Source organism: Lutra lutra, chromosome 2, assembly GCF_902655055.1.
Source record: "Lutra lutra chromosome 2, mLutLut1.2, whole genome shotgun sequence".
NCBI classification, from domain to species: Eukaryota; Metazoa; Chordata; class Mammalia; order Carnivora; family Mustelidae; genus Lutra; species Lutra lutra.
In genome coordinates, this window is record NC_062279.1 from 64,273,764 (window position 1) to 64,297,886 (window position 24,123).

Below are 24,123 nucleotides of genomic sequence, written 5' to 3' on the forward strand. Positions count from 1 at the left end.
TTTAGTATCTGAGGAAAAATTCCAAGATATTTACTATTTTTTGACAACTTCCATTTACTTGGTTTCTTTAGTTCTGGAGAGCTAATTATTTACTTGGATGTTTTTCTGTTATTGCCAGTTTCTATGTAACATATTTGTATATTGTTTGAAATGTTTTAAGTATATAAGTACGCTTGTGTAAATGTGATAATTTCTAAAGAAAGGATGCATGCTTAGTATCTTGCATGTTTTCTTCACCTGTCTTGTTTTTTTGGTGTGTTTTCACTCCTTGTATTGAAGATTAAAATAAGAAGTGTTTCTTTCCATTCTTTTCCTCTCCAATCTTCTCTCCACACCCCCTTTTCCTCCACCCCATTCTTCTCTCTTCTTCTCTGCCAACCAGAAATCCTAATGACAGTGGACCATACAAAGTCCTCTAAATAGGCCTGTCATCTCTACTCCTCCCAGTCAGGTCATGGTGATGGGTGTTGTTTGTCTTCTCAGTCGTCTTCCATTCTGGGAGCAGAAGGTAGAGGTCTGCTACATTTCCTGGACCAACCTCCTTAAGTTTAAAAAAAAAAAAAAAACAACCCAAGTGAACAGTTGTCTTCATTCCCTTTCCAGGTGTTTTTCTTTCCTTCCCCTTTTGCTCTAACAGAGGGCATGCACAGACATAGATTTGTAAAAGTTGTTTGTTTAAATAGAAACTTGGAGCACTTGGGGAGGGAAGGGAGAACTATCAGATGAGGTGTCTTTGGGTGAGTCATGGATTTTTAGTAAATGGGGTGAGAATATAACAGATTAATTACAATAGCTATTGGTAGGTTAGAACTGAGATGGGTTAGAATTGTCAGTATTCTTCCCACCTCCCCACTGAAGAATGAAAACATCAGAGCAGGGTGGGGAAATGGTGAGAAAAATGTGGTGGTAGCTTATGTGTGTTGGTGAATTTGGTGGTTATTTCTAAATTTAACTTGCAAAACAGGCTGGATGATTTTATCTTTAGACACAGAAGCATAGAAAACAAAACTAGAAGTTTTACTGTATAAAATATTACCTTGTTTATTTGTAGGACAACTTTTTTATATAGATTGGAGGGAAAAAGTAATGTAGGTGAAAAAATTCTGATTTTGATTATAAAGAATGTCCTCAAAATTCATTCAATCAGCGTGCTCCGTCAAGTACTTTAAAGTGGGGCCCAAGTCAATATTCAGAAGGGTGTCTGCACTTTGTATTTAGGTGGGGCCAGAAATTTCCAGTTTCAAAAAAAAGAACACTGGTTACATAATTATGAAACATTAGCCCAAATAAAAAGTCAACTATTTGTATCTGTGCTTGTTAGTTTAGAGTTTTAACTAATCCCTAAGGGTGTTGTCCCTTGGTCAGAAAGGAAGCAAAATTCCTTCCTTGTTTAAAGTAGAACATATATTCTGATATGAATACTCAGGTGCTTTTTTTTTCCCCCCTCAGGTGCATTTTTAAGTTTGAATCCCAAACAAGTTATTAGCAAATGTACCTGGTCCCAGTGCCTCCACTGATTGTAAAGAACTGCTAGGGATGGTTGAGTTATTTGAAAACAGTGAAAATAATAGAGGATTAGTACCATGGGTACTGGTAGTCATTAGCTTCTGATATGACAGCTACTTCTTATCCTGTGAATTCAAAGGATGGCTTGTTTTTCCATAGAAAGAATATTATCCTCAAAATATAGACTGATTATTTGATAGAAAGATGAAAATAAAAGATTTCCTTTAGAAGCCTCCTGATTTTAAAATGCTGATTTTCCAGTAGCAAGTGGATTGAAAATGTTATCTGACTTGTATGTTAAAATGAGATTTAAATAATTGATTTAATGAGAGAGAGAATATTCAGTTACTGAAGTAATTGGTTGGCAAAGCCTTTAGAACAGAATTATTTAGTCCTAGTTATAAAGATTGCACCTTTAATCAGGGTGCTTAATTTGATTTCTTGAATGTATCTGCGGCTTGTCTGACAAGCTCAGTAACAAATGAGGTCTGAATTGTAGGAACTGATCAAAATGTAATCAGTGTCAATTGCCATTGTTGTAGTTTATTGCATGTTGCTGTCAGTTGCTGTAATCAAGAACTGTTGAAGTGCTTTAAAAAGTCTCCAGACTTTGGAGTAATTGACTTGCTATGTATGATGTTATGGCTGTGGAAGAATCATCACTTCCTGTTTTACTTTGTTTTCAGAAAGTTTGAGAATAACGTTGAGTTGCCATCTATCCTTCCTTCTGCCCAAGCCCAGAGCTTTATCAGTGGCATGTCTGCCTGAACGCAGGGGTCCCATTCTGACAGGCTTTTCTTTTCCGTGCCTTTCAGGAGGAAATAACTAACAAGAAGTTTCCTCCCCTATATAGACAAATACAGCGTAAGGGAGGGAAAAAAGAAGCCTGAAACAACTCGTTTTCTTAGGTCTTAGTTGAAACATCATTCCGGAGCGAGGGAGAAATAAAATCTCTTCTAGGAATGTCTGATTTTTTTCCTTTGGATGATGGGAGTGTAGAAAACCAGGCAAGTTCTGTTGATTGTTTAATATCACTCATCATAACCCATTTGCTGCCCCCTCCCTTTGAGTAGGAACCACCTCTGAACGCTTATACTTCTAGTGACTCAGCTGTGGTAATTGCCTACTCATTTAAACAATTTATGTGAGTCTGTACACATTCCTGATGTGCTTTGCCGCTCTTCAGAGTTCTGTGAGAGCGTTTACTTGATTTCCATGGTGCAGACGAAAACCTGAAATTCAGACAGGTTTGGAACTGACTTGGTTTGGGTGATGTAGAGAGCTACTCGGGGTGGTGGAGGGGTGGTGGAGGGGTGGTGGAGGGGTGGTGGCGGGATTTAAGCCCAGGTTTGTGATAACATGCCACCCCACCCCACCCCCGCCATGTCAAGCCAACAGCCGGGTGTAGTAGCCCAGCCTTAGAAGGATTAAAGGTACTACCCTAGGCAGAGTACTGGCCTTTCCCTTTTGCACCATTCTCTCCTTTTATTTCAACCACGGCTAACTTTTTCCTTTTCAGACTTTATTACCTCCCTACCCCTCCCATTTGTTTGTTTGTTTGTTTGTTTAAGCCCCACATCTTTTTCTATCTAGTTTTTTAGCTATCTGAAAGGGCATTTGGAAGAAGCACATCATTAACACTTTTAGGACAAAGAAAACCGGTTTTATTCAGAATGAATGTCAGAAGTTTTGCATAGAGGCTTCTGATGAGTATTTCTTAGATGAGCGTATTAACTGTGAGGTTAATGTGAACGTTGAGTTTTCCTGGGCCTATCATTGTATTGTTACTTTGGTGGATCATGCACTAATCTTCAGAAAGGTGATAATGTTGAGTACAGATCTTAGAAGAAGCATGGGACCAAACCTACTGTCCTTTTCTTCCCACTGACCTGTTGCCATTTTGCTGTCAACAGTGCTGTTTCCCTTGTCATAACAAGTATGATGACCGTAATGCCACCCAAGACACAGTAAAATATGTAGACACTGCCAATGCCACACACTCGAAGCCATGGCTGCCGAGTATTGTCTTTAATAATAGTATAATAATAGTAATAAGTACCCACATCATGGTCATCATGGCTGTGTATACGCTTTGAGTTGTGGATACTGAAATGCCCCACTCTGTCCAGGTCTTCCCTTCTCCCAGCCCCATCTTGTCCTGTTCCTTTTTTTTTTTTTTTTTTAAAGATTTTATTTATTTACCTGACAGAGAGAAATCACAAGTAGGCAGAGAGGCAGGCAGAGAGAGAGGAGGAAGCAGGCTCCCTGCTGAGCAGAAAGCCCGATGTGGGGCTCGAACCCAGGACCTGGGATCATGACCTGAGCCGAAGGCAGCGGCTTAACCCACTGAGCCACCCAGGCGCCCCTTGTCCTGTTCCTTTGAGCTCCACTACAGATCTTCTGAAGTTGCTTAGGAATGTCTAATAATAGAACACAGCTTAACCCAGAAAAAACTGTGTATGTTTTCATAAGAAATCCCAGAATTAATTATTTGTGGTTTGGCCATTTAAAAGTGGAAGCTTTGTGAGCCATTCGGGGGTGGGGGGGGCGTTGAATGTTCTGGTTTCTAATTATTGGTTTTTTTTGTTTGTTTGTTTGTTTTGCTTGCTTGTTCACTAGACGTAAAAACCTGCAATGAGGTGGACCTGGAGAATTCCATAGATTGGGAAGTGAAGACAATAACAAGTGCCCTAAAACAGTACTTGAGGTAAGCTCCTCTCAGTGACAGAAGGGAAACGTGCGCTCCTGGGCATTTAACACACGGCAGATGCAGACTCTGCCTGGAGAGATCAGTCATTGAGTTAAACCTTATGAAAAAGGGGGACATTTATGTTGGATCTGTGTCTTCAAAAGTGTGCCAAGTAGTAGCTGCATGTAAGTTGCAACACAATTGGAATAGACTTGGTTTTTGAAATGATGTCTATGGTAGACATGAGTTTTAGGAGATAACTGTTAGGAAACAGTGAGGAAGAAGGTTATTTCCTGAATTCATTTAATCTTTTAGGCAAAAATTTTCTTTTTCATTTAAATTTAAACCATTGAACTTAGAGGCTTCTAACGATAACACGTAAATATAAAGTTATTCAAAAAAAGAGGTTCACTTGAGATTTTAAGCTCAACTCAAGTCTTCTGTTTATTATGGAAGATATTTAGGACCAGGGTTAGACAAGGGTTCAGCATCTCTATAGGACATTACCCTTTTTATAAAAAAGAAAGGAATTTAATGACAAAAAGCTTGAGATTAGATGAAGAACAATACCACGAGAGGGGAAAAAAGAAGTGAGTAAAAGAATGGAAAAAAGACCATGACTGTAATTCCTCTGCTGTGGTGCACGGGAGGACTTTGATCTTTGTGTGGCAGACAAATGGCAGTGCTCCCTCAGGACTGACTCTTGGTTACCAGCACATAGAATTATGTTTCAGGTATCTATTATTTGGGTTTGAATGAACACATGAAATAAACTGCTATTACCTATTTCATATTTTATGCAATCCTTCTATTTGAAAAATTCCAAGTCGGTAACCCACAGAGGTTAGTATACTGAATCCCCATGGTCCCATTACCCTGCGTCTACAGTTATCAATGTCCTACCCTTCTTGTTTCTTCAATCTCCCTACCTGCTACTTCTTTTGGATACTTTTTGAAGGATTTTCTAAAACGTCATATTGTTGCCCCCATAGATTTGTAAGTATATGCCTACAAAAAGATAAGGACTTAAAAAAGACAATATAAAAGATAAAAAGAATACCATGATCATACCCAACAGAATTAATATCATCCAGTACTGAGTCCATGTTTGATGTTTTACTGGTTTTGTTTTTCAAAAGGTCTTTTCATATTTATTTAAATTCCTACAGGGCTTGAATAATGTCAACACATTTCATTTGATTGATATGTTTTAAGTCACTTTTAATCTGCACAGTCACCTGCCTCTGCACGGCTTTCTTCTCCCTCAGCATTGTTGTATGTTTCTTTATAAACCTGGCTCCTTTTTCTTTTTTTATTCTTATTTTCTTAAGGATTTGTTTATTTATTTTAGAGAGGGGGCGAGGGGCAGGGCAGAAGGAAAGGGAGAGAGAGAGAGTCTTAAGCAGACACCGCATTGAGAATGGAACCCAGTGTGGCACTTGGTCTCACAACCTCGAGATCCTGACCTGAGCTGAAACCAAGAGTCTGATGGTCAACTGACCGTACCCCCCAGGTCCCAACCTGGGTCATTTTTAAGTAGAAATGGCAGATTGTGTCATGGTGTCATTTAATGTGTTTCTCTAGCCATCAGATTTCCTGTAAACAGTTAAATCTATGGAATTCATTAGATTCAGAGAATGTTTTTAAAATATTGATTTATTCCAAGAATACATCATAGTGGTAACATATTAGAAAGCCTGTTACCTGGTTGTCTCACTTTTTTGTCCCCCCCCCCATTTATTTATTTTAGAGAGGGAGAGAGTGAGAAAGAGTGCTAGTGTGAGGAGGGGCAAAGAGAGAATCTCAAGCAGACTCCCTACTGAACATGGAGCCCAACATGGGGCTTAACCTCACAACCCTGAGATCATGACCTGAGCTAAAATCAAGAGTCGGACACCCCAACCGACTGAGCCAACCCAGTGCCCCTGGTTGTTCCACTTTTTAATGAGATTTAAATTTGTCAATGGATAGATGTGTATTACCTATTTTTGAATATTTTATTTAAATAAGTTATTTTTAACCACTGCTTAAATTTTTTTTTCTTAAACTGTGAAGTACATTATTATTGTCCCTAGTTGATAAAGGGATAAAATTAATGCTTTAATCTATGTGTTAATGTCTCCCTATCTGCCACTGATAGCGAATAGCTGGTTTGGATGAGAATTATGGACAAAATGTATCTTCTTAGCTCCCACCTGGGGATTAGAATGTAAGCTTCCTTAGGACAGGCATCTTATGTGTCTTGTTCACTGTAGTATCTCCAGCATCTAGAGCTGTACCTGTCACCAGGATATGAGGCTTCTTGACTGGGGAGATTTTGCTTCCCCTAGGAGATACCTGGCAATGTCTGGAAATATTGTTGGTTGCCACGATTGCTGGAAAGGGGGTGCTACTGGCCTGCAATAGAGGAGGAGGCCAGTGATGGGCTTCTAAACATCCTACAGTGTGGGAAGCAACCTACCATTGTCTCTAAAGGTACAGAATGTTAGTAGTGCTGAGATTGAGAAAGCCTGTAAGAGATGGATGAAGGAAAGGATGGGAGAGGGATATAAAAATACAGTGAGCTACATATGTTACTTGACGAGCAAAGGGTGCTGGCACTCCAGGAGGTGGCTTTAAACCTGTTTTATTCTTTGGTAAATTTATGGCTAAAACAGTTAAAGGGATTGACCAAGGGGACTCAGTTATTGGTGGGAAACTAAAGGCAAAAATCCAGTTGTTTTATAAAAAATTGTATGAGTGTTTTTTTTCTCTTTCTTTCTTTCTTTCTTTCTTTCTTTCTTTCTTTCTTTCTTTCTCTTTCTCTTTCTCTTTCTCTTTCTCTTTCTCTTTCTCTTTCTTTTATTTTTTACCCTGTTCCACGTGGTTCTTTTTTTCTGGTGGGGTAAGTAGTTTGATAAACTTAGAGGATCTTTTTATTGAGCACCGCACATAAAATTTCTTTTTGGTTCTTGATGCTTTCTGAAGCTAGTCCCTTACTGTTCCTGGTCTTATGTTGCTTTTTCTGCCTTTTTCTCTCGTTACATTGCTTTATCCTTTTGGATTCTGCCTTGAAGCAAACATGCCTACAGAACAACATTATGAGATGCTATTATTATATAACTTCCCTCCTAACAATATACACAGTCTGCCTGAATGTGATAAAGTGATTATCATAAAATGGCAGATGCCTTGGGAGATTTTGAAAGTTAGGTTTGCTGTTCTTTCCCCTTGTTATTTTTAGCAACTAAAAATGCAGTAATTAGGGTTTAAATAATACTTTCTCTGGTGATGCACCAAAGGGGAGAAGATGGAGATTTTATTTTGGCTATCTGGTTCTGGCCTGAGCCCGTGCATTTCTTTCAGCACAGGAGGTAATACGGTGTGATGGTCAAGAGCGTGGTGGGAGCCAGCCTGTGTGGGTTGGAATCCCAGCTTTGTCACCTAAGGTACCCGAGCACAAAGTTGAATATAGCTTTTCTCACCAAAAAAAGCTGTTGCTCTTGAATTCTTGTCACTGCAAATAACCCAGCCATCTTATTGGTTGGAAGATTGGAGATGTTAGAAGGGAAGTAGCCAAACCCCTAAAACACTAAGAGAAGGATAAAGATGTGCAGCAGATGCATGTTTGGCATCTTCGTATTTCTTCTACTGACCTGAGACCGAAATTCCTTAGTTTAGTGTTTTAGAGGGCTGAATACCAGCTCCCTGATGGGTCACCTGCCTATTCAGACCGTAATTTTGATTTCCAGCAATGTGTGCATTGCAACGGTTTCCCATTGTGAGGGGACAAATGAGCGGTTTTGTGAGGTTTTTCATGAACTGCTTTGACCTAGAGGAAACTTTTAAAGCCTGGAAATTGGAGTGGAACTTTTCGGGAAGAAAGTGCCAGCTTAGATAAATATTATGATTTATATTCATAGACAGATTCCAAAGGGTGGCAAAGGGAGGTAGCTTTAAACCTGTTGGGTGGCAAGTTGAGAGATACAGTGATTCGGTATGATACATTTTGCATGGAGAATTTGTCATGTTTATTACTGCTTCCCTACCATCAACAATATTTAATACTTATTATTTATGCTGTATTGACTACCAGACATATGACAACAGTAGAACTAGCTCATAGAAGATATTTTGATGCAAATTCATTTTTATTGGAAAAGAAATTCTCCCTCTGGCTTTTCTAAGTGTTCTCTTCCACTCCCCCCCCCCCCCATTTTCTTTTCAGGACTATTTAGCTTGCCTTCTATGCCAAGTCATCATTTTCCTTCCTTGCCATTTTTCACATATTTTGAAACAAAACCTGAAGGTTTACTTCTTTTTATTTAGGCTATGGTATAATTGATTTTATTTTTCTTCTTTAAATGAGAGTGTAGGAGATGAAGAGGAGGGAGAGAGGAGATAAGAAAGAGCTTTTCTTCACTAGGGCTTTAAGTTTTAATTGATGTGCCTGTTGTTGTCATTGTGTGTGTGTGTGCGCACGTGCAGGTGAATATGCAGTGGTATCCTAAGTTGTATGTAGGGAATATGACCTGTAAATATATATATATTTTTTTCCAACAAAAATTAGAAGGATTTTTAATTTCCAAGTCCTCTGGAATGCAAAATTAATGCAACATAAATTGAAAGATCTAATTAATAAATTTAACAAGCCAAAATAATTTTGTTACATAAATTAACCCATTTATTATAGGCTAGCAATGTTTCAAACGGTGGCACTTCTACTGGTCTTTCAACTCCTTCAGTCTTTTGATGGCAGACTTTACTGTGACGGCAGAAGTGGTGTTGTAGGTCCAGGCGCCACCAGCGACGGTTTTCATGCAGGAGCCATAATGCCAGATCCCCACAGCTCGTCTTTTCATCTTGGTTTTGCCGCAGAAGGAGCAAGTGTACTTGGCGTGCTGGCTTATCTCAATCTTCTTCACCATCTTCCTGAGGGAGGCACCATAACGGGTCCCATATTTGCCCATAATTCCGACATTCTTGGTGTGTTTAGCAATGTCGCTGCAAACTAGGTCTGAGCCCAGAGAGTGTAAATATATTTTTACATCTGTTTTATTTGTTTTTTAAACAGCTTTACTGAAATGAAATTGACCTTGGTAAACAGTGTATTTTATAGTGTACATCGTGATGAGTTTGACATGTACATACACCTATTAAGCAGACGCTGTAATCAAGATAGTGAACCTCACTACTACCCCCCAAAGTTTCCTCATTCCCCCGAGGAATCCCTCTCTCCCACCCTTCCCTTTTTCCTCCCTCATTCCTAGGCAACAACTGGTCTGTTTTCTGTCACTGTACATTAATTTGCATTCCTTAAAATTTCATATAAATGGAATAAAAATATATCTTCTGTTAAAAAAAAATCTGGGTTCTTTCATTTAGCATAATTAGGGGGTTCATTTATGCTGTAGCTTGTGCCAGTAGTTCATTCCTTCTTGTTGCTAACCAGTGTTCCATTGTAGGGATACATCACAGATTTTTTTTTTTTTTTTTAAGATTTATTTATTTGAGAGAGAGAGTACACATGAGTGCGGGAGAGGAGCAGAGGGAGAGCGGGGGAGAGTCTCAAGCGGACTCCCCACTGAGCATGGAGCCCGATATGGAGCTCACTCTCAGGACCCTGAGATCATGACCTGAGCTGAAATCAAGAGTCGACTTGAGCCAACTGAAGCCACCCAGGTGCCCCTTTGCCACAGATTTTTTAAAAAATCCATCCACCTCTTGATGGATCTTTGGGTTGTTTGTAGCTTCTGGCTATTACAAATAAAGCTGCCAAAATCCTTTCTGTACACATCTTTGAGTAAACAGGCTTATATTTCTCTTGGGTCAAGCCTAGGAGTGGAATGTCTGTCTACTTCTATATTGGTTGTATGTTTAACATTTTGGGAAACTGACAAACTTTTTTTTTTTCCCAAAACAGTTCTATTTTTTTGCATTCTCACCCTTAATGTGCAAGAGTTCCATTTCCTCTGCATCCTTGTCGACTCTTGATATGGTCCATTTTCTTCGTTTTAGCCATTCTAACACGTGTACAGTGGTATCTCATGTGCTGTGAATTTTCACTTCCACAATGACCAATAATCTTAAACTTTTCTGTGTGCATATATGCTATCTCTGCATCTTCTTGGGTGAAATGTTTGTATTCTTTCATGCAGTTAAAAAAACTGAACTATTTGTTGCCTTACTATATTTTGGTAATTTTTAACCATATTTTGGATACAAGTTCTTCCTCAGCTATGTGCTTTGCAAATGTTTTCTTCAGTCTGTGACTTGTCTTTTCCTCCTCTCAATAGTGTCTTTCAAAGAGCATCAGTTTTGATGAAGTTCCAGTTTATCAGTTTTTCTTTTTTTGAATTGTCTGGTGATGTATCAAGACGTCTTTGCCTAATCCAAAGTCACAAAGGTTTTCTTTTATATTTTCTTCTAGAAGTTTTATAGTTTTAGGTTATACTCTTAGATCTATGATCTGTTTTGAGTTCATTTTTATTTAAGATATGAGATACAGATCCAAGTTTGCTTTTGAATATGAGTGCCCAATTATTCTAATACCATTTATAGGAAGAGGTGTCTCTTTCCTCCTGAACTCTCTATTGAGATGAGCATACAGTTTTTCTATTTCAGTTTGCTACTGTTGTGAATTGCATTCATTTTGTTTTAATATTAAGACAGTACCACATTTGTATGATAAACCCAACTTGGTAATGATGTATTATCCTTTTATTTATCTTGTTTAATTTGAATCTCGTTGATTTTATTTGCTTTTGCTTATTCAGGGTTTAATTTCCTCTTTTTTTTTTTTTCTGACTCCCCAAGATTGAAAGTGAAGTCATTGGTTTAAGACCTGTCTTCTTATAAGGTGTTGAATGATAGAAATTTACCCCTAAATACTGCTTTACTAATAGTATCCCTTAAATTCTGATATGTTGTGTTTTCATTTCCATTTTGTTCAAAATACTTTCTAGTTTCTCTTTCTTTGGGGTTTTCCAGATCTCTTTCTGTTACTGATTTTTAATTCAATTTTTATTGTAATCAGCGAAATAGCTGGTATAAATTAAACCCTTTTAAATTGATTGAGATTTGTTTGACAGCCTGAAATATGGTTTATCTTGATAAATGTTCCATGTATACTGGGAAAGAATGTCTTTTCTGCTCCTTTTGGATGGAGTATCATTTAGATGAGAGACATATCAATTAGGTAAAATTGGTTGATAGTTATATTCAAATCTTCTGTATCCTGATTTCTTTGTCTACTTGTTATATCAGTTATTCAAATGGAGAAGTATTTAAATCTCCAGCCATAGGTGTGGATTTGGCTGTTTCTTCTTAAAGTTCCATCAATATTTGCTTTATGTATTTTGAAACTCTTGTTATTATTAGATACATTAACACGATGTTTATGCTAATTTGACAGAGATCACAAGTAGTCAGAGAGGCAGGCAGAGACAGAGAGAGGGGGAAGCAGGCGTCCCACTGAGCAGAGAGCCTGATGCGGGGCTTGATCCCTGGGCCCTGGGATCATGACCTGAGCGGAAGGCAGAGGTTTTAATCCAATGAGCCACCCTGGCGCCCCTGTCTTGTTGATTAATTGTCTTCCTTAGCAATACAAAATGAACTCCTTTATCCCTGCATTTTTTTCTTGGCTTTTGTATATGTCTTAAATTTTTGTGTGTGTATATGTCTTTGATTTTTCTTTTTTCTTAAGCATTTGAAGAGGAATTTCTGGGTTACACGATTTAAATCTCTTAAAGATTTTTAATATCTTGCCAGATTGCCCTCCAGGAAGACTGTGCAGATTGATACTTGTCTAAGTGTTCTTTAAGTGTTTTTACAGAGTTCAGAGATCTGGTTTTTTATAAATTAAGATATGTATACAGATTGACTGAACTGCAGCATTCTGTTGACTGCAGGACAAAATACACTACCATTTGTGTTATCTGGTTGGTAGAAGGTTAAAATTATGTGGGCATTTTTCACATTGTTACATATTTCCTATCTCTTTTATTTTGTACACATAGGTCAAAAATGGACATATTTCTGTAATAGAGATTTGTAAGAGGAAAGGATATGATCTTTGTTTAAAGTTTTTAACGTTTTCTTTTTTTAAATAATTTATTTATTTATTAATAAATATATAACGTATTATTAGCCCCAGGGGTACAGGTCTATGAATTGCCAGGTTTACACACTTCACAGCACTCACCATAGCACATACCCTCTCCAGTGTCCATAACCCCACCACCCTCTCCCAACCCCCCTCCCCCTGGCAACCCTCAGTTTGTTTTGTGAAATTAAGAGTCTCTTAGGGTTTGTCTCCCTCCTGATCCCATCTTGTTTCATTTATTCTTTTCCTATACCCCAAATCCCCCACGTTGCATCTCCACTTCCTCATATCAGGGAGATCATATGATAGTTGTCTTTCTCCGAAAGACTTTAATGTTTTCTTATAGCATCATCTTCAGTTAATATCCTAGAGATGATTTTCAAAACTATATGCTTATATTTGGTTGGACAGAATGTTTGACTTTAAATAAGTTGTACATGGAAAGAAGTTTTATATATAATTTCAGTTGTTTGTAAAGGTATTTTCCAAGATTAAATATGAAATATGATGTGATTAAATCTGATAAGGATTTGTGGCTGTTAAACTTTGTTAGTGCCTGGTACAGATAATAAATAATCCATTTGATTTATGTATCTATTTGATATGTAAAATATTTCTTAGGGAAAGTTCTACACATTAACTAAGAAATGCACATGACATTTATAACCTTTTATAAAAAATGGACACAGAGCAGTGACCTGTTTGTATGCGTTTGGTAATTCTGGGCTGTCCTTTCATACAGGAGTCTCCCAGAGCCTCTTATGACCTATGAGTTACATGGAGATTTCATCGTTCCAGCCAGTAAGTATTACGTAGAGATGTAGTGGTTGACAGCGTGTCTAACGTTTCCACGTGAAGAATCTCACTTGATGTTCTTGGAATCTGTATTAAAAATAGAAATCACATTAGAAGACGTTTGATCTCTTTCATCTTTTCGAGGGTGAAAAAGCAGGACTATTGATATATTCATTCATTCATTCATTCATTCATTCACATTTATTTATTGTCTATTGTGGCTAATCACTGTTAGATACTGGGTATGTGGAAGCCTGAAAGGATTTCTGCCCCCAGGGGTCCATTCTCCAGCAAGTATTGGGGCACACACACCTCCCATTAACCCATAAAATCTAGAATCATGACATGAGCAAAATGCTTTGGGAACGCAGAAGTATTTAACTTGCAGAAGGTTGGGGAAGATTAGCAGATTTGGAGAGATTAGCAGGTTGGAAATGGCTTCACATAGCAAGATATTTAGATGGAAATTACAGGCAGAAGGAGTAATGTGAGATAATGCCAGAAGCCCACACAGTATCCGATAGTGAATTATATGTGATAAAAAGTTAAATAAAAAAGGCCTATAGCTGGTAGAATTTTAATTTGTGATTAAATTTTTCGTGAGTCATACTCATTTGAAGCTGTCTTGTTTTCTCTCTTTTGTTTCGTACACCTCAGTTTTTGTGTTGACACATGGTGTTTAATCATCAGAGTCGTCTGAAATACATTGGTGTGAGGTATTTAATAGTTAAGGAGATGAAGGTTGAGACATGTGAAGTCACTTGCCAGATTATAGGGATCTTTATTTAAAATTCAAAACCTTAGCTCCACTGGCTAAAACCTGCAGGATTGGTTTTCACAGGTGCACTGACAGTAGCTATAATTGTATTTTCATTTCCTTTTTTTTTTTTTTTCTTCCCCCTTGGATGTATTCCATAGTTTAATCTGTTGAAAAATTTAGAGCAATCCCTTTGGGTCCTCTGTTACTGCTGCCTGAACATTGCTTTAAACGTTATCTTCTTGTGAGGTCTTTATGGCAGCCTGGGTAAAGGTTCCTAGTGTGTTATAGAGAGAAGCAATGTGTAGGCCCAACTAGACGGTACTTATAAAATCGGCCTTTGGAAAAGGCAAAAATATGGGTCTACCCACTTCTGTTTTCACGTGAAAGATGAAATTTTTTTTTTTTTTTTTAAAGAGAATTTGTGTGATCAAGGAAGTGGGGGAAAGTTTTCTTGGCAAAAACTCAAGCAAAGACTTAGTTGTTTTGATTCCTTCCCTGTGGCATTTTTGGCAAGCAGGGAAAAGAGAAATTAAACTCTAGTTGGAGGACAATTGCTTCATGTTGTTCGCCTTAGAGACTGGAAAAAGCAGAAGAGTGCCAGTTTTCATCTAAAATCCTTTGAGAATGGGAGAAAGATAAAGTGATTATGGAGTAAGATTTTAAATTACCACAAGTTAGTGTCAATGATTATCACGCCTTGCAACTGAAGCTGGTGTGTTTGAGGTTCTAATGTCAATGATTTTTACCAGATGAAGGCTTCATAAGAGGCAGAAACTTGCGAGTGGTAATGGCGTTTGTGGTGGTAGGAAGGGAGTTTAAAGAGTTTGTCAAGGCCGTCTTTGAGGGATGTGGTAGCTTCGCCTACTAGCCCGGTGCCTTGTGTTTGGCCTCCTGACTTTCTGGGGTTGCTGTAAAAAAGTCTCCACAATGATTTGAATAACAGTCCCTGTTCCAGAGAAATACTATAGCTACTGTAATTACTGGCATGTGTTTGTACCCAAGTGGAGTTGCGGTTGGAATAGGACCTGTAGTTACCTTCTTTAATGAGAAAAGTACACGTGTTAAACTGGTGTATCCAGTATTCCCAGCGAGGTCTTTAATTTTTTATTTGAGTCTCTATGAGTACCCCCTCTTGGTCCTCACTGTGCCTGTCTTAGGAAAGCGTATGGAGCAAATTCTCTCATCTTCTGCACATGGACTTGCAAGAATTACATAAAAACAGTTGTAGAAGTCAGGTGGCCAAAATTAGTCTCCCCTTTTGAATATTGTTGGAAAAATTGGGACTGTGGTCAGGCTATCATTTTCCATTAACAATGGCACAGATGACCTTGTTATGCGAAAGTGTCTGTTAGCAGAGCTGACTGCTAAAATTATCAAGCATCGCCAGTCTTTGTTATTGCCTCTCACACCAGCATGGAAACAAATTTTTGATTCCTTTCAATCAAGTGTGGTTTCCATCCATTCTGCGCTGTTGAGATGGTCTCTTTTGCCTTCCCTGCTGAAAGTTCTGGAGGTTTCTCTTGGGTCCCTTTATTTTCTCTCCTCAGTTTCTTCTCTGCAGGCTTCTGTTGAGAACCTGTGGGTTAATTTCTGGAGTGCCTCATACAAATATGAATTTTATTTCTTTTTTGTCACCACAAGACAGACATTTTTTGTTCATTCTTAAAAAATACCGACTGTTCAGTGTTGAATACATTGGGAAATTATTTTTTTAAGAGAAAATTAAGAGAGTTAACCCTCTCAGCTGAGAAAGTTAACTAAAATTGCCGAAAGGAGCTCGAGTCTCTCTGTATGAAAAACCATTCCTTTGTTTCTCCTTTACTCACTACACAAAATACTTCACTTGTGACACCTCTGGTCACCAACAGTGTGGGCTTTTTTCTCCACGCCAACCAATTCTGCAACCAGCTGAGCGTCCTACAATTAGATTCAATTTTGATTCTGTCTACCTGGAGTTAGCATCGGGTCCCGCAGGGCAAGGGCTCAGTCCCACAAGCCTGCCCACACTTGAGACACCAGTTGTGAGTCCCAGGTTGTCTGCAGGACTTCTGACTAACTGGCTGGAAATCAGAGTTTCATAGCCCCCACCTTAGGTACGATAAATGGGTCTCAGAACTCTGGGAAACACAAAGTTGTATTTGCCATCTTATTATATAATAAAGGATATGATAGAGGATACAGATGAAGAGCCAGATGAAGAGATACATAAGGTGAGATCCGGAAGTGTCCTGAGTGTAGAAGCTTCTGTCCTTGTGGAGTTGGGGTGTGGCACCCTCTGGCCATGTAGATGTCCTCACCCACTCTGAAGTTCACCAGACTCTACTGTTTTTGTGGAGGTGTCATAATGTAGACATGATGGATTATAAACTCCATTTCTGGAGAATGAGAGGTGGGACTGAAAATTCTGAACTTCTAATTATGGCTTGGTCTTTCAGGTGACCCTCTCCCATCTGGGAGCCCACCAGAGGTCTCCTCATTAGAGTAAAAGATGATCTTATCACCCAGGGAATTCCGAGGGACTTAGGAGCTTGGCGTCAGACACTCCTCTGTCACTTTTGAAATTGTGGAGGTTGTCGGAGCTTTGTGTCAGGAACTAGGATCAAAGACTAAGTATTAGAACAAAAGATTCTCTGAGCACTCCTGTTCACAAGACTTTTAGGAGTTCTATGTCAGGAACCAGAAGCAGAGACCAGTATATATTTCTTATTACTTCATACCATCCATCTTGTGAGAAGTTATAAAGAACTCTTAGTATAGAAATTTGTAAAATGAAAACATAGTTTACTTGGTCTGTGCAGGAATGCAAATGATTGTGCCCATCTAATGGAAGGCTATTAGGTGTCTGTGTGGATGTTTTTCTTGGTGTTTATTATCTCTGAGATTGTTAGTCCATGGTCTGTGTCTTAGCCTTTAAGGCTCAGAGTTCTTGATATGTCATATTGATAAAAGTCAGACCCATTCAGGATTGGACTCATGTTAAGCTTAGCTTGAGAATGACCACCAAAGCTTGGATGCCTAATATGGCATCATACAAAAATACTTCCTCCTGAACAAGAATACTTGTCTTGCTATGTTCTGTATGTTTTCTTTCAGTAATCAAGTTACCTGGGAAGCAAAATCATAATCACAAAGCTCTTAAGTCATTTATGATGAAAAATGTAACTATTAGAGGATCTAGGGCACTGGTATTTGCCTAAGTGGAATGTTCTATTCTAGTTGGTAAACATGCGTGGGAAGCAGGAAAATCATGTGATCTTAATTGGGAATGATTTGGAAACCTGGACATTAAAGGAATTGAATGCCTAATGACATTGAGCTATTTTAGCCAGATATGTTCATTTCCCAGTGGATAGGGTCACCCACAGAAGAACTCAAATACTTGATGTCTGTTGAGTGAAGCACCTTGGGTAGTGTTTGGATGTTTACCGCTAATATTTTCCTAAAATTACTGTACTATTGACGTATGACATTTAAATATTGAAATAACTTAATATTTACCTGCCTAAGTATCTTTGATAAGCTCCAGTAAACTATGATCATATCTTTTTCAGTCTCTGTTAGTTGGCACAGCATCATAGACATTAAGTGTTGTGGATGCTGATTTTTATTTTCACAATTAAAAACGCTTTGGTATTACAGTAAACTAATTCCCTGGCTGAGGTTAGGGTCTGGTGTTATGATTAATTCAGTATCCTAGATTTTTAAAAAGTTATGCTTTTCATTATATAATTTATACAAATTAAAATGAAATACATATAGCATAGGCCACTAAAGATAATTTATCTAATTATATAATTTATCATTTAGAAAACTTCTCTTGAGTGCCTTAAAGTTATTATTATGTTACAACCACATGGAAATGCCCATTTAGTAGGCATTTCTGATTAACGTCAAAATAAAATGGAGAAAAAGTAGGTTTTAAAAGCCTTACTTTCGGGGCGCCTGGGTGGCTCAGTTGGTTAAGCATCTGAGTCTAGATTTGATTTCGGCTCAGGTCATGCTCTCGGGGTTCCGGGATCGAGCCCAGCATTGGGCTCTGTGCTCAGCGGGCAATCTGTTGTAGATTCTTTCTCTTCCTCTGCCCCATTCCCCTGCCCTCCTCAAAATAAATAAATAAACATTTTTTAAAAAGTGCCTTACTTCCAAATATCCTTCTTTTTGAGAGAGGGGAAAAGGCAGACTTGAGAAAAAGGCGTGTGTGACTTCAAATGAAGATGGCTGTGAGAGTGGCCCTCAAAGAAAGAAGTGGAAGGTTTTGATTCTGTTTTTCAAAACTGATTGTACTGTTTTTAGAAATGAAGAACCTTAACCTTAGAGAGTGGGAAATGATTTCTCTGTCTTGTGTTTCTGAATAAGTAATAAATCCCCAAATGTTAAAATTATATTTTCTTTTGAGAGAAATGATTATTAATGACAAGGTAGACAATTAGAAGTAGCTTTTTAGTGCAAAGTTTTATAAAATTTTCAGTTTTTGAATGCATGAAGTTCTTATTATAAGGAGTTATCTTTTTATTCCTTTGGAATTTTTATTATTTTTCGGAGTCCTGACTTTAAATTTTCTCCTAGTTTATTTTTATTTTTTAAATTAAAGCTGTGAATTGAAAATGTTATTTTTAAAAAATTTCTTTCATTTTCCTCCGGCTTTGATTTAGTAAGGTATTATCTTGGTTTTAACTCCAGACAAAAACTTGTATAATTTATCATGTAAGTTTTATTTTTTTTAAGTATTGTATATGAAGTATTGACACACAGTGTTTGTTACATTAGTTTCAAATATACAGTAGAGTGACTTGACAAGTCTATTTGTTACACTGTATTCATCACAAGTGTAGCTGCCATCTGTCACCGTATCTCACCGTATTATTGACTACATGCCTTATGCTGTACCTTCTACTCCCGTTCACCCATTTGCCTGTCTCCCTACCTAACCTTACCCTCCTGCAGCCACCTGTTTGTTCTGTGTTTATGAGTCTGTTTCTGCATTTTTTATTCATTTATTTTTGTTTGTTTGTTTGTTTTAAGATTACACATTTAGATGAAATCATATGGTATTTTTCTGGTGACTGATTTCACCCTTCTAGGTCCATCTATGTTGTTGCAAATGGCAGGATCTCATCTGTTTTTATGGCTAAGTGATATTCCTTATTGACTCTTTAGGTAGTTGTACTTTTGTTTTCAGTGACAAATTTAGTCTATATCTAAGAGGTTTTTATTTTTTATTTATTTTTATTTTTATTTTTTTTAAAGATTTTACTTATTTGAGAGAGAGAGTACAAGCAAGAGGAGTGGCAGGCAGAGGGAGATGGAGAGGTAGACTCTCCACTGAGCAGGGAGCCCAATGTGGGGCTCAATCCCAGGACCTTGGGACCATGACCTGAGCTGAAGGCAGACACTTAATGGACTGAGCCCACTCAGGGGCCCCTGTATCTGAGAGTGTTCATTATGTGATATGATTTGATTATTCTGTTTTATCAGATGCCTTTTCATGTCTTAGCCTTTCTGCTTCCTTTGTCACAACACTGTGTCCTGTGTTGTGAAATCTCATTCCTCACTGTAAACCATTACTATTGGAAGTGTAAACTTGAACAGACTTCACTGCACAATCACTGGAAGGAACTCAGATGATCATAGAATTGATGGGGTGGGGCTCCTTTTAAAATGACACAGAGAGACGTCCATGGTACCTTAAATGAAATAGCCAGTTCACACATTTCATTTTGAAAAACCAAATTCTGAAAGGATTAAACCTAAAATGTGCCAGCCTCAGTTAGGTGAGATTTATTATGGGTAGCTTAATGCAAGTGAACTTTTTGTTGAAACATAATAGAAATACACATGAATAATAAGTATATAGCTTAATAAATTTTCACATATTAAGATAGCTGTGTAAGCAGCCCTGGGTCAAGAAATAAGGTATTGTCAGAGTCCCAGAAACCCTTTCTCACACCCGCACAGTCCCTGTGACATATGAGCACTCCCCCCCGCTTTTTTTTTAATTGATTTATTTGACAGAGAGAGAGAGAGCACAAGCAGGCGGAGCAGCACGTAGAGGGAGAGGGAGAAGCAGGTTCCCTGCTGAGCAAGGAGCTTGAGGTGGGACTTGATCCCAGGACCCTGGGATCATGACCTGAGCTGAAGGCAGTTGCCTAACCAACTGAGCCACCCAGGAGCCCCACTCCCCTGGCTTTTGACACCATAGGTCCAGAGGTTAGGGTTACTGCATTTGCATTGTATCTAAATGGAATCATCCAGAATACCCTCTTTTGCATTCAGCTTTTTTGGTCATCTTGTGACATTCCTCCGTGCTGAGTGAATGAGCAGTTCATTCTTGTTTCTTGTGGTATAGGATTCCTTTGTACGAACACAGCACAATGCATTTATCAGTTCTGTTGATGAGACTTGAATGGTTTCACTTCTGGGATTATCAAGAATGCTACTGCTGTGAACATTCTAAAATGTGTCTTTTAGTGAACGTTTATGTGCATTTCTCTTGGTTTTGAGTAGAATTTTTGGGTTGTGGGTTGGAATGTGTGTGTTCAACTTCAGTAGGTACTGCCAAAGAGTTCTCCAAAGTGATTGTGCCATTTAATTATTCCCACGTAGAGTTCCATTTACTTCATATCTTTGCCAGAACTTAGTACTACATTCATTTAAAGCCATTCTGTTGGGTGAGTAGTAGTAGCTCATTGTGGGTTTAATTTTATTTCCCTGATAAGGAGGTTTAGCACTTTTTCATATGTTTATTGGTCATACAGCTAGCTTCTTTCCTGAAACTCCTGCTTCAGTCTTTTGCCCATTTTTCTTTTGGATTGTTTCTTTCTTCTTGGATCGATTAGTAGTTCTTCATAGTCTGATGGCACGTTCTTTCCCTACTATATGTATTTCAAATTATTAGTGATTGCTTTTACTGAGTTGTTTTATGTATGTCTTCTAAAATGTTAACAGAACAGATACTTGGTTCTTACAGTAAGGAAAAAGTAAAACCATCAACATTTTGAAGAAACAGATTCCTGAAATCAGACAAAGACAAAAACCATATTATTTCACTTATATGTGGAGCCTTAGAAAAGAAAAACAACAACAACAAGCAAGCTGATAGATACAGAGAACAGATTGGTGGCTGCTCAGGGCTGGGAGTGGGCAAAATGGGTGAAAGGAGTTGAAAGATGCAAACTTCCAGTTATAAAATAAGTAAGTCGTGAGGATGGAATGTGCAGCATGGTGACTATAGTCAGTAATACTGTGTTGTATATTTCAAAGTTGCTAAGAGAGTAAATCTTAAAAGTTTTTTTTTTCCTAAGATTTTATTTATTTGAGATAGAGCTTGAGAGAGAGAGCATGGTCAGGGGTAGGGACAGAGGGAGAAGCAGAAGCAGACTCCTCACTGCACAGGGAGCCCGATGCGGGACTCAGTCCCAGGATCCTGGTAGACGCTTCACCAACTGAGCCCCTCAGACATACCAATCTTAAAAGTTCTTATCACAAGAAAAAAATTTATAACTGTGTGGTATTGGATATTAACTAGATGTATTGTGGTAGTGATCTAACAATATATACAAATATTGAATCATGTTGTACATATAATACAATATTATATGTCAGTTATATTTCAATAAAAACAAATTCCCCTTTCTTTTTTTTTTCTTTTTTTCAAGATTTTTATTTATTTAACACAGATCACAAGTAGGCGGAGAGGTAGGCAGAGAGAGAGGGGGGAAGCAGGCTCCCCGCTGAGCAGAGAGCCCGATGCGGGGCTCGATCCCAGGACCATGAGATCATGACCTGAGCTGAAGGCAGAGGCTCAACCCTCTGAGCCACCCAGGTGCCCCCAAATTCCCCTTTCTTGATCTGCTTTACCTCTCTTCCCCTTTCCCTTCCATTTCTTGATTTTTTAACCAATAATCTGAAATTCTACTCTCTCTCTCCCTTCTAGCCACTCACTCTTTAACCTCCTTGTATAACTGGAGAAGGACTCCCTGCTGGCCAGCTTAGTGATGGGTGTGCAGGCCCTCCTCCTCCCCATCTCACACTTCCTCAGTTCCTCGTTAACTCTTTTTTTTTTTTTTAAAGATTTTATTTATTTATTTGACAGAGATCGCAAGTAGGCAGAGAGGCAGGCAGAGAGAGAGGCAGAGAGAGAGGAGGAAGCAGGCTCCCTGCTGAGCAGAGAGCCCGATGTGGGGCTCGAACCCAGGACCTGGGATCATGCCCTGAGCCGGAGGCAGAGGCTTTAACCCACTGAGCCACCCAGGCGCCCCAGTTCCTCGTTAACTCTTGATACCACTGGCTACCCAGGCCTTGCCTGTTTCTTCTCATTTGACTTTCTCATGACATTGAACCTCCTGGCCCTCCCTCCACTTCCTCCTCCTGTGCTTTGTTTAGCCCCCAGCTGGCATCTCCACTGAACCCCAGTGGAGCTCTTTCCCCCACAGGACGCTCTTTTGGCTTTCTGAAGTAGTCAGGTAGCTTTGGCCATGTGCTGGAGGTCCCCATGCCCCTCCGGAGAATATTGCTACCTTCATCTCCAATGCCTCCTGCCATTCCCAGCTCCCTGCTAGATATCTGCCCCTTGTACATCCCTTCCTCTGTCACTCCCACCATCATTGTCCCTTTCAAACCAGCGTTGTCTCCTCTGCTCCTGTCTATCAGTGGGACTGACCATATACTACTGCATAACCCAGGCATGAAACACTGGTTATCTTTGCCTTCTTCCTTCTGATCCATGGCCAGTCTGCAGCTAGATCCTGTCCAGTGTACATATTCCATAGGAGCGCTCACATAGTAAGAGTAATGCAAACAGCAGTGGAGACAATGGCTAACAGTGATGGAGTGCCTGCTGTACCTGACATTGGCGCTCAACCCTTTGCAGGTGTTACCTCACTGAATCTCATAATGGCCTTTGGAGATAGTGCTCTTAACTTCATTTTGCGGATGAGGAACCGAGGCCCCAAACCTTCTGTTAGCAGGTATCTTGCTCTTGCTGTGTGTTGGAAGCAGCAATTCGGAAGCTTGCCTGCGGGCTCTACTTCCTTACTTGTAATTCCACCACCTGCCCCCCTTCCTGCCTCATTATTACTTCTTGCCCAAATAGCATTTCTCTCCTAATTTGCTTTTCTCCCCATTTGAATCCATCCTCCAAAAATGTCAGGTATATCTCCCCAAATTTGACTCTGTTCGTATTTTTTCCCAGCCTTACTTACCGTGATGGATTTAGTAGCCAACAGCAGAGACAGATTATTCAAATTAGCTTTTACAAACCAGAGTTTGGTCTCAGACTTTCCATAAGCTTAAGGTGCTCTCTCTGAATAGGCTGTGCATTTTCTTATATCGTTTGTAGAATCTGGAGTGTGTCCCTAACTCCTCATTTCTGCCTTGCTTTAAATTCTTCCCTGCTCTTCAAGACCCAACTCAGATGCTGTCTTTTACGTGAAACCCTCCCTCAGCTTCTCCTGCCGGCTCTCTGTGAGCCTCCAAGCAGTCTGTACTCACTGAATTCTCATCAGTTGCTTCTCTGACACCCCTGAAAATTCCAGTGGAAGTCTCAATAATAAGCATTTTATTGATTTGGTATTTTCTGTCAAGAACACAATAAAAGGAATTTGGGTGTGTTGCTAATAAGAGCCATGGATAATTCATTCCAAAATCTCAGGGGAAAGTGAGTGTGTTAGTTCCCTCTCATTGCTGAATAGCTTCAGTCAATCAGTCAGTCAGTAAGTAAGTAAATTCACTCACTCACTCACTCACAATTCTAGAGAATGGAAGTCTAAAGCCAAGGTGCAGGTTGGTGGGCCGACCTCTAAAGGCTCCAGGGAAGGCTCTTTCCTTACCTCTTCTGGCATGTGGTGGTTCCCAACCATCCTTGGCATTTCTTGGTTTATACATACATCATTCCAATCTCTGCCTGCATTGTCACATGATAGTCTCCCCTGTGTCCATCTTCATATGGCCATCTTCCCTTTGTTTTTTGTTTGTTTGTTTTTTGTTTTTATTTATTTTAATTTAATTTGATTTAATTTATTTTCCCTTTATGTCTTTGTTTTTTTATAAGGGCACCGAACATACTAGATTAAAGGACCACCCTGCTCCAATATGATCTCATCTTAACTGACGGCTTCTGCAATGACCTTATTTCCAAATTAGGGCATTATGCTGAGCATGTCTTTTTATTCTGATGTTTTGCTGTCTGGGGCCTTACTGATCCTAGGGAGGATGCCCTTTCTGGGGCTAACCAATTCCTTGAGGTAGTAAACAGCATGCTTTCCATATGCCAACCAGTCCAGAGCCCATTTT

General features: G+C 39.0%; 2 protein-coding genes across 4 annotated transcripts in view; one reads left to right on the forward strand and one right to left on the reverse strand.

The window, feature by feature from the left end:
* Positions 1-24,123, forward strand: part of ARHGAP10 (Rho GTPase activating protein 10) — a 317,730-nt gene that overhangs the window by 191,245 nt on the left and 102,362 nt on the right. For all 3 annotated transcript variants that reach the window (XM_047717603.1, XM_047717602.1, XM_047717604.1), the window contains 2 exons: positions 4,126-4,213; positions 13,021-13,079. In XM_047717603.1, the coding sequence (XP_047573559.1) occupies positions 4,126-4,213; positions 13,021-13,079 (147 nt within the window). The remainder of the gene's footprint in view (positions 1-4,125; positions 4,214-13,020; positions 13,080-24,123) is intronic.
* On the reverse strand, positions 8,805-10,141 carry LOC125093819 (60S ribosomal protein L37a-like). The gene is made up of 2 exons (XM_047719511.1): positions 10,120-10,141; positions 8,805-9,191 (listed from the first exon to the last, which is right to left on the reverse strand). Exons 1-2 carry the CDS (start codon positions 10,139-10,141, stop codon positions 8,896-8,898), a joined length of 318 nt encoding a protein of 105 aa, XP_047575467.1. The 3' UTR covers positions 8,805-8,895.

Bases quoted from the DNA above. Each gene is read 5' to 3' on its own strand.
- LOC125093819 (XM_047719511.1), bottom strand. From the start codon at position 10,141: ATGGAACTCTTGCACATTAAGG. The intron at 9,192-10,119 runs GTGAGAATGCAA...CTCTGGGCTCAG, and splicing joins GGAACTCTTGCACATTAAGG to ACCTAGTTTGCAGCGACATT.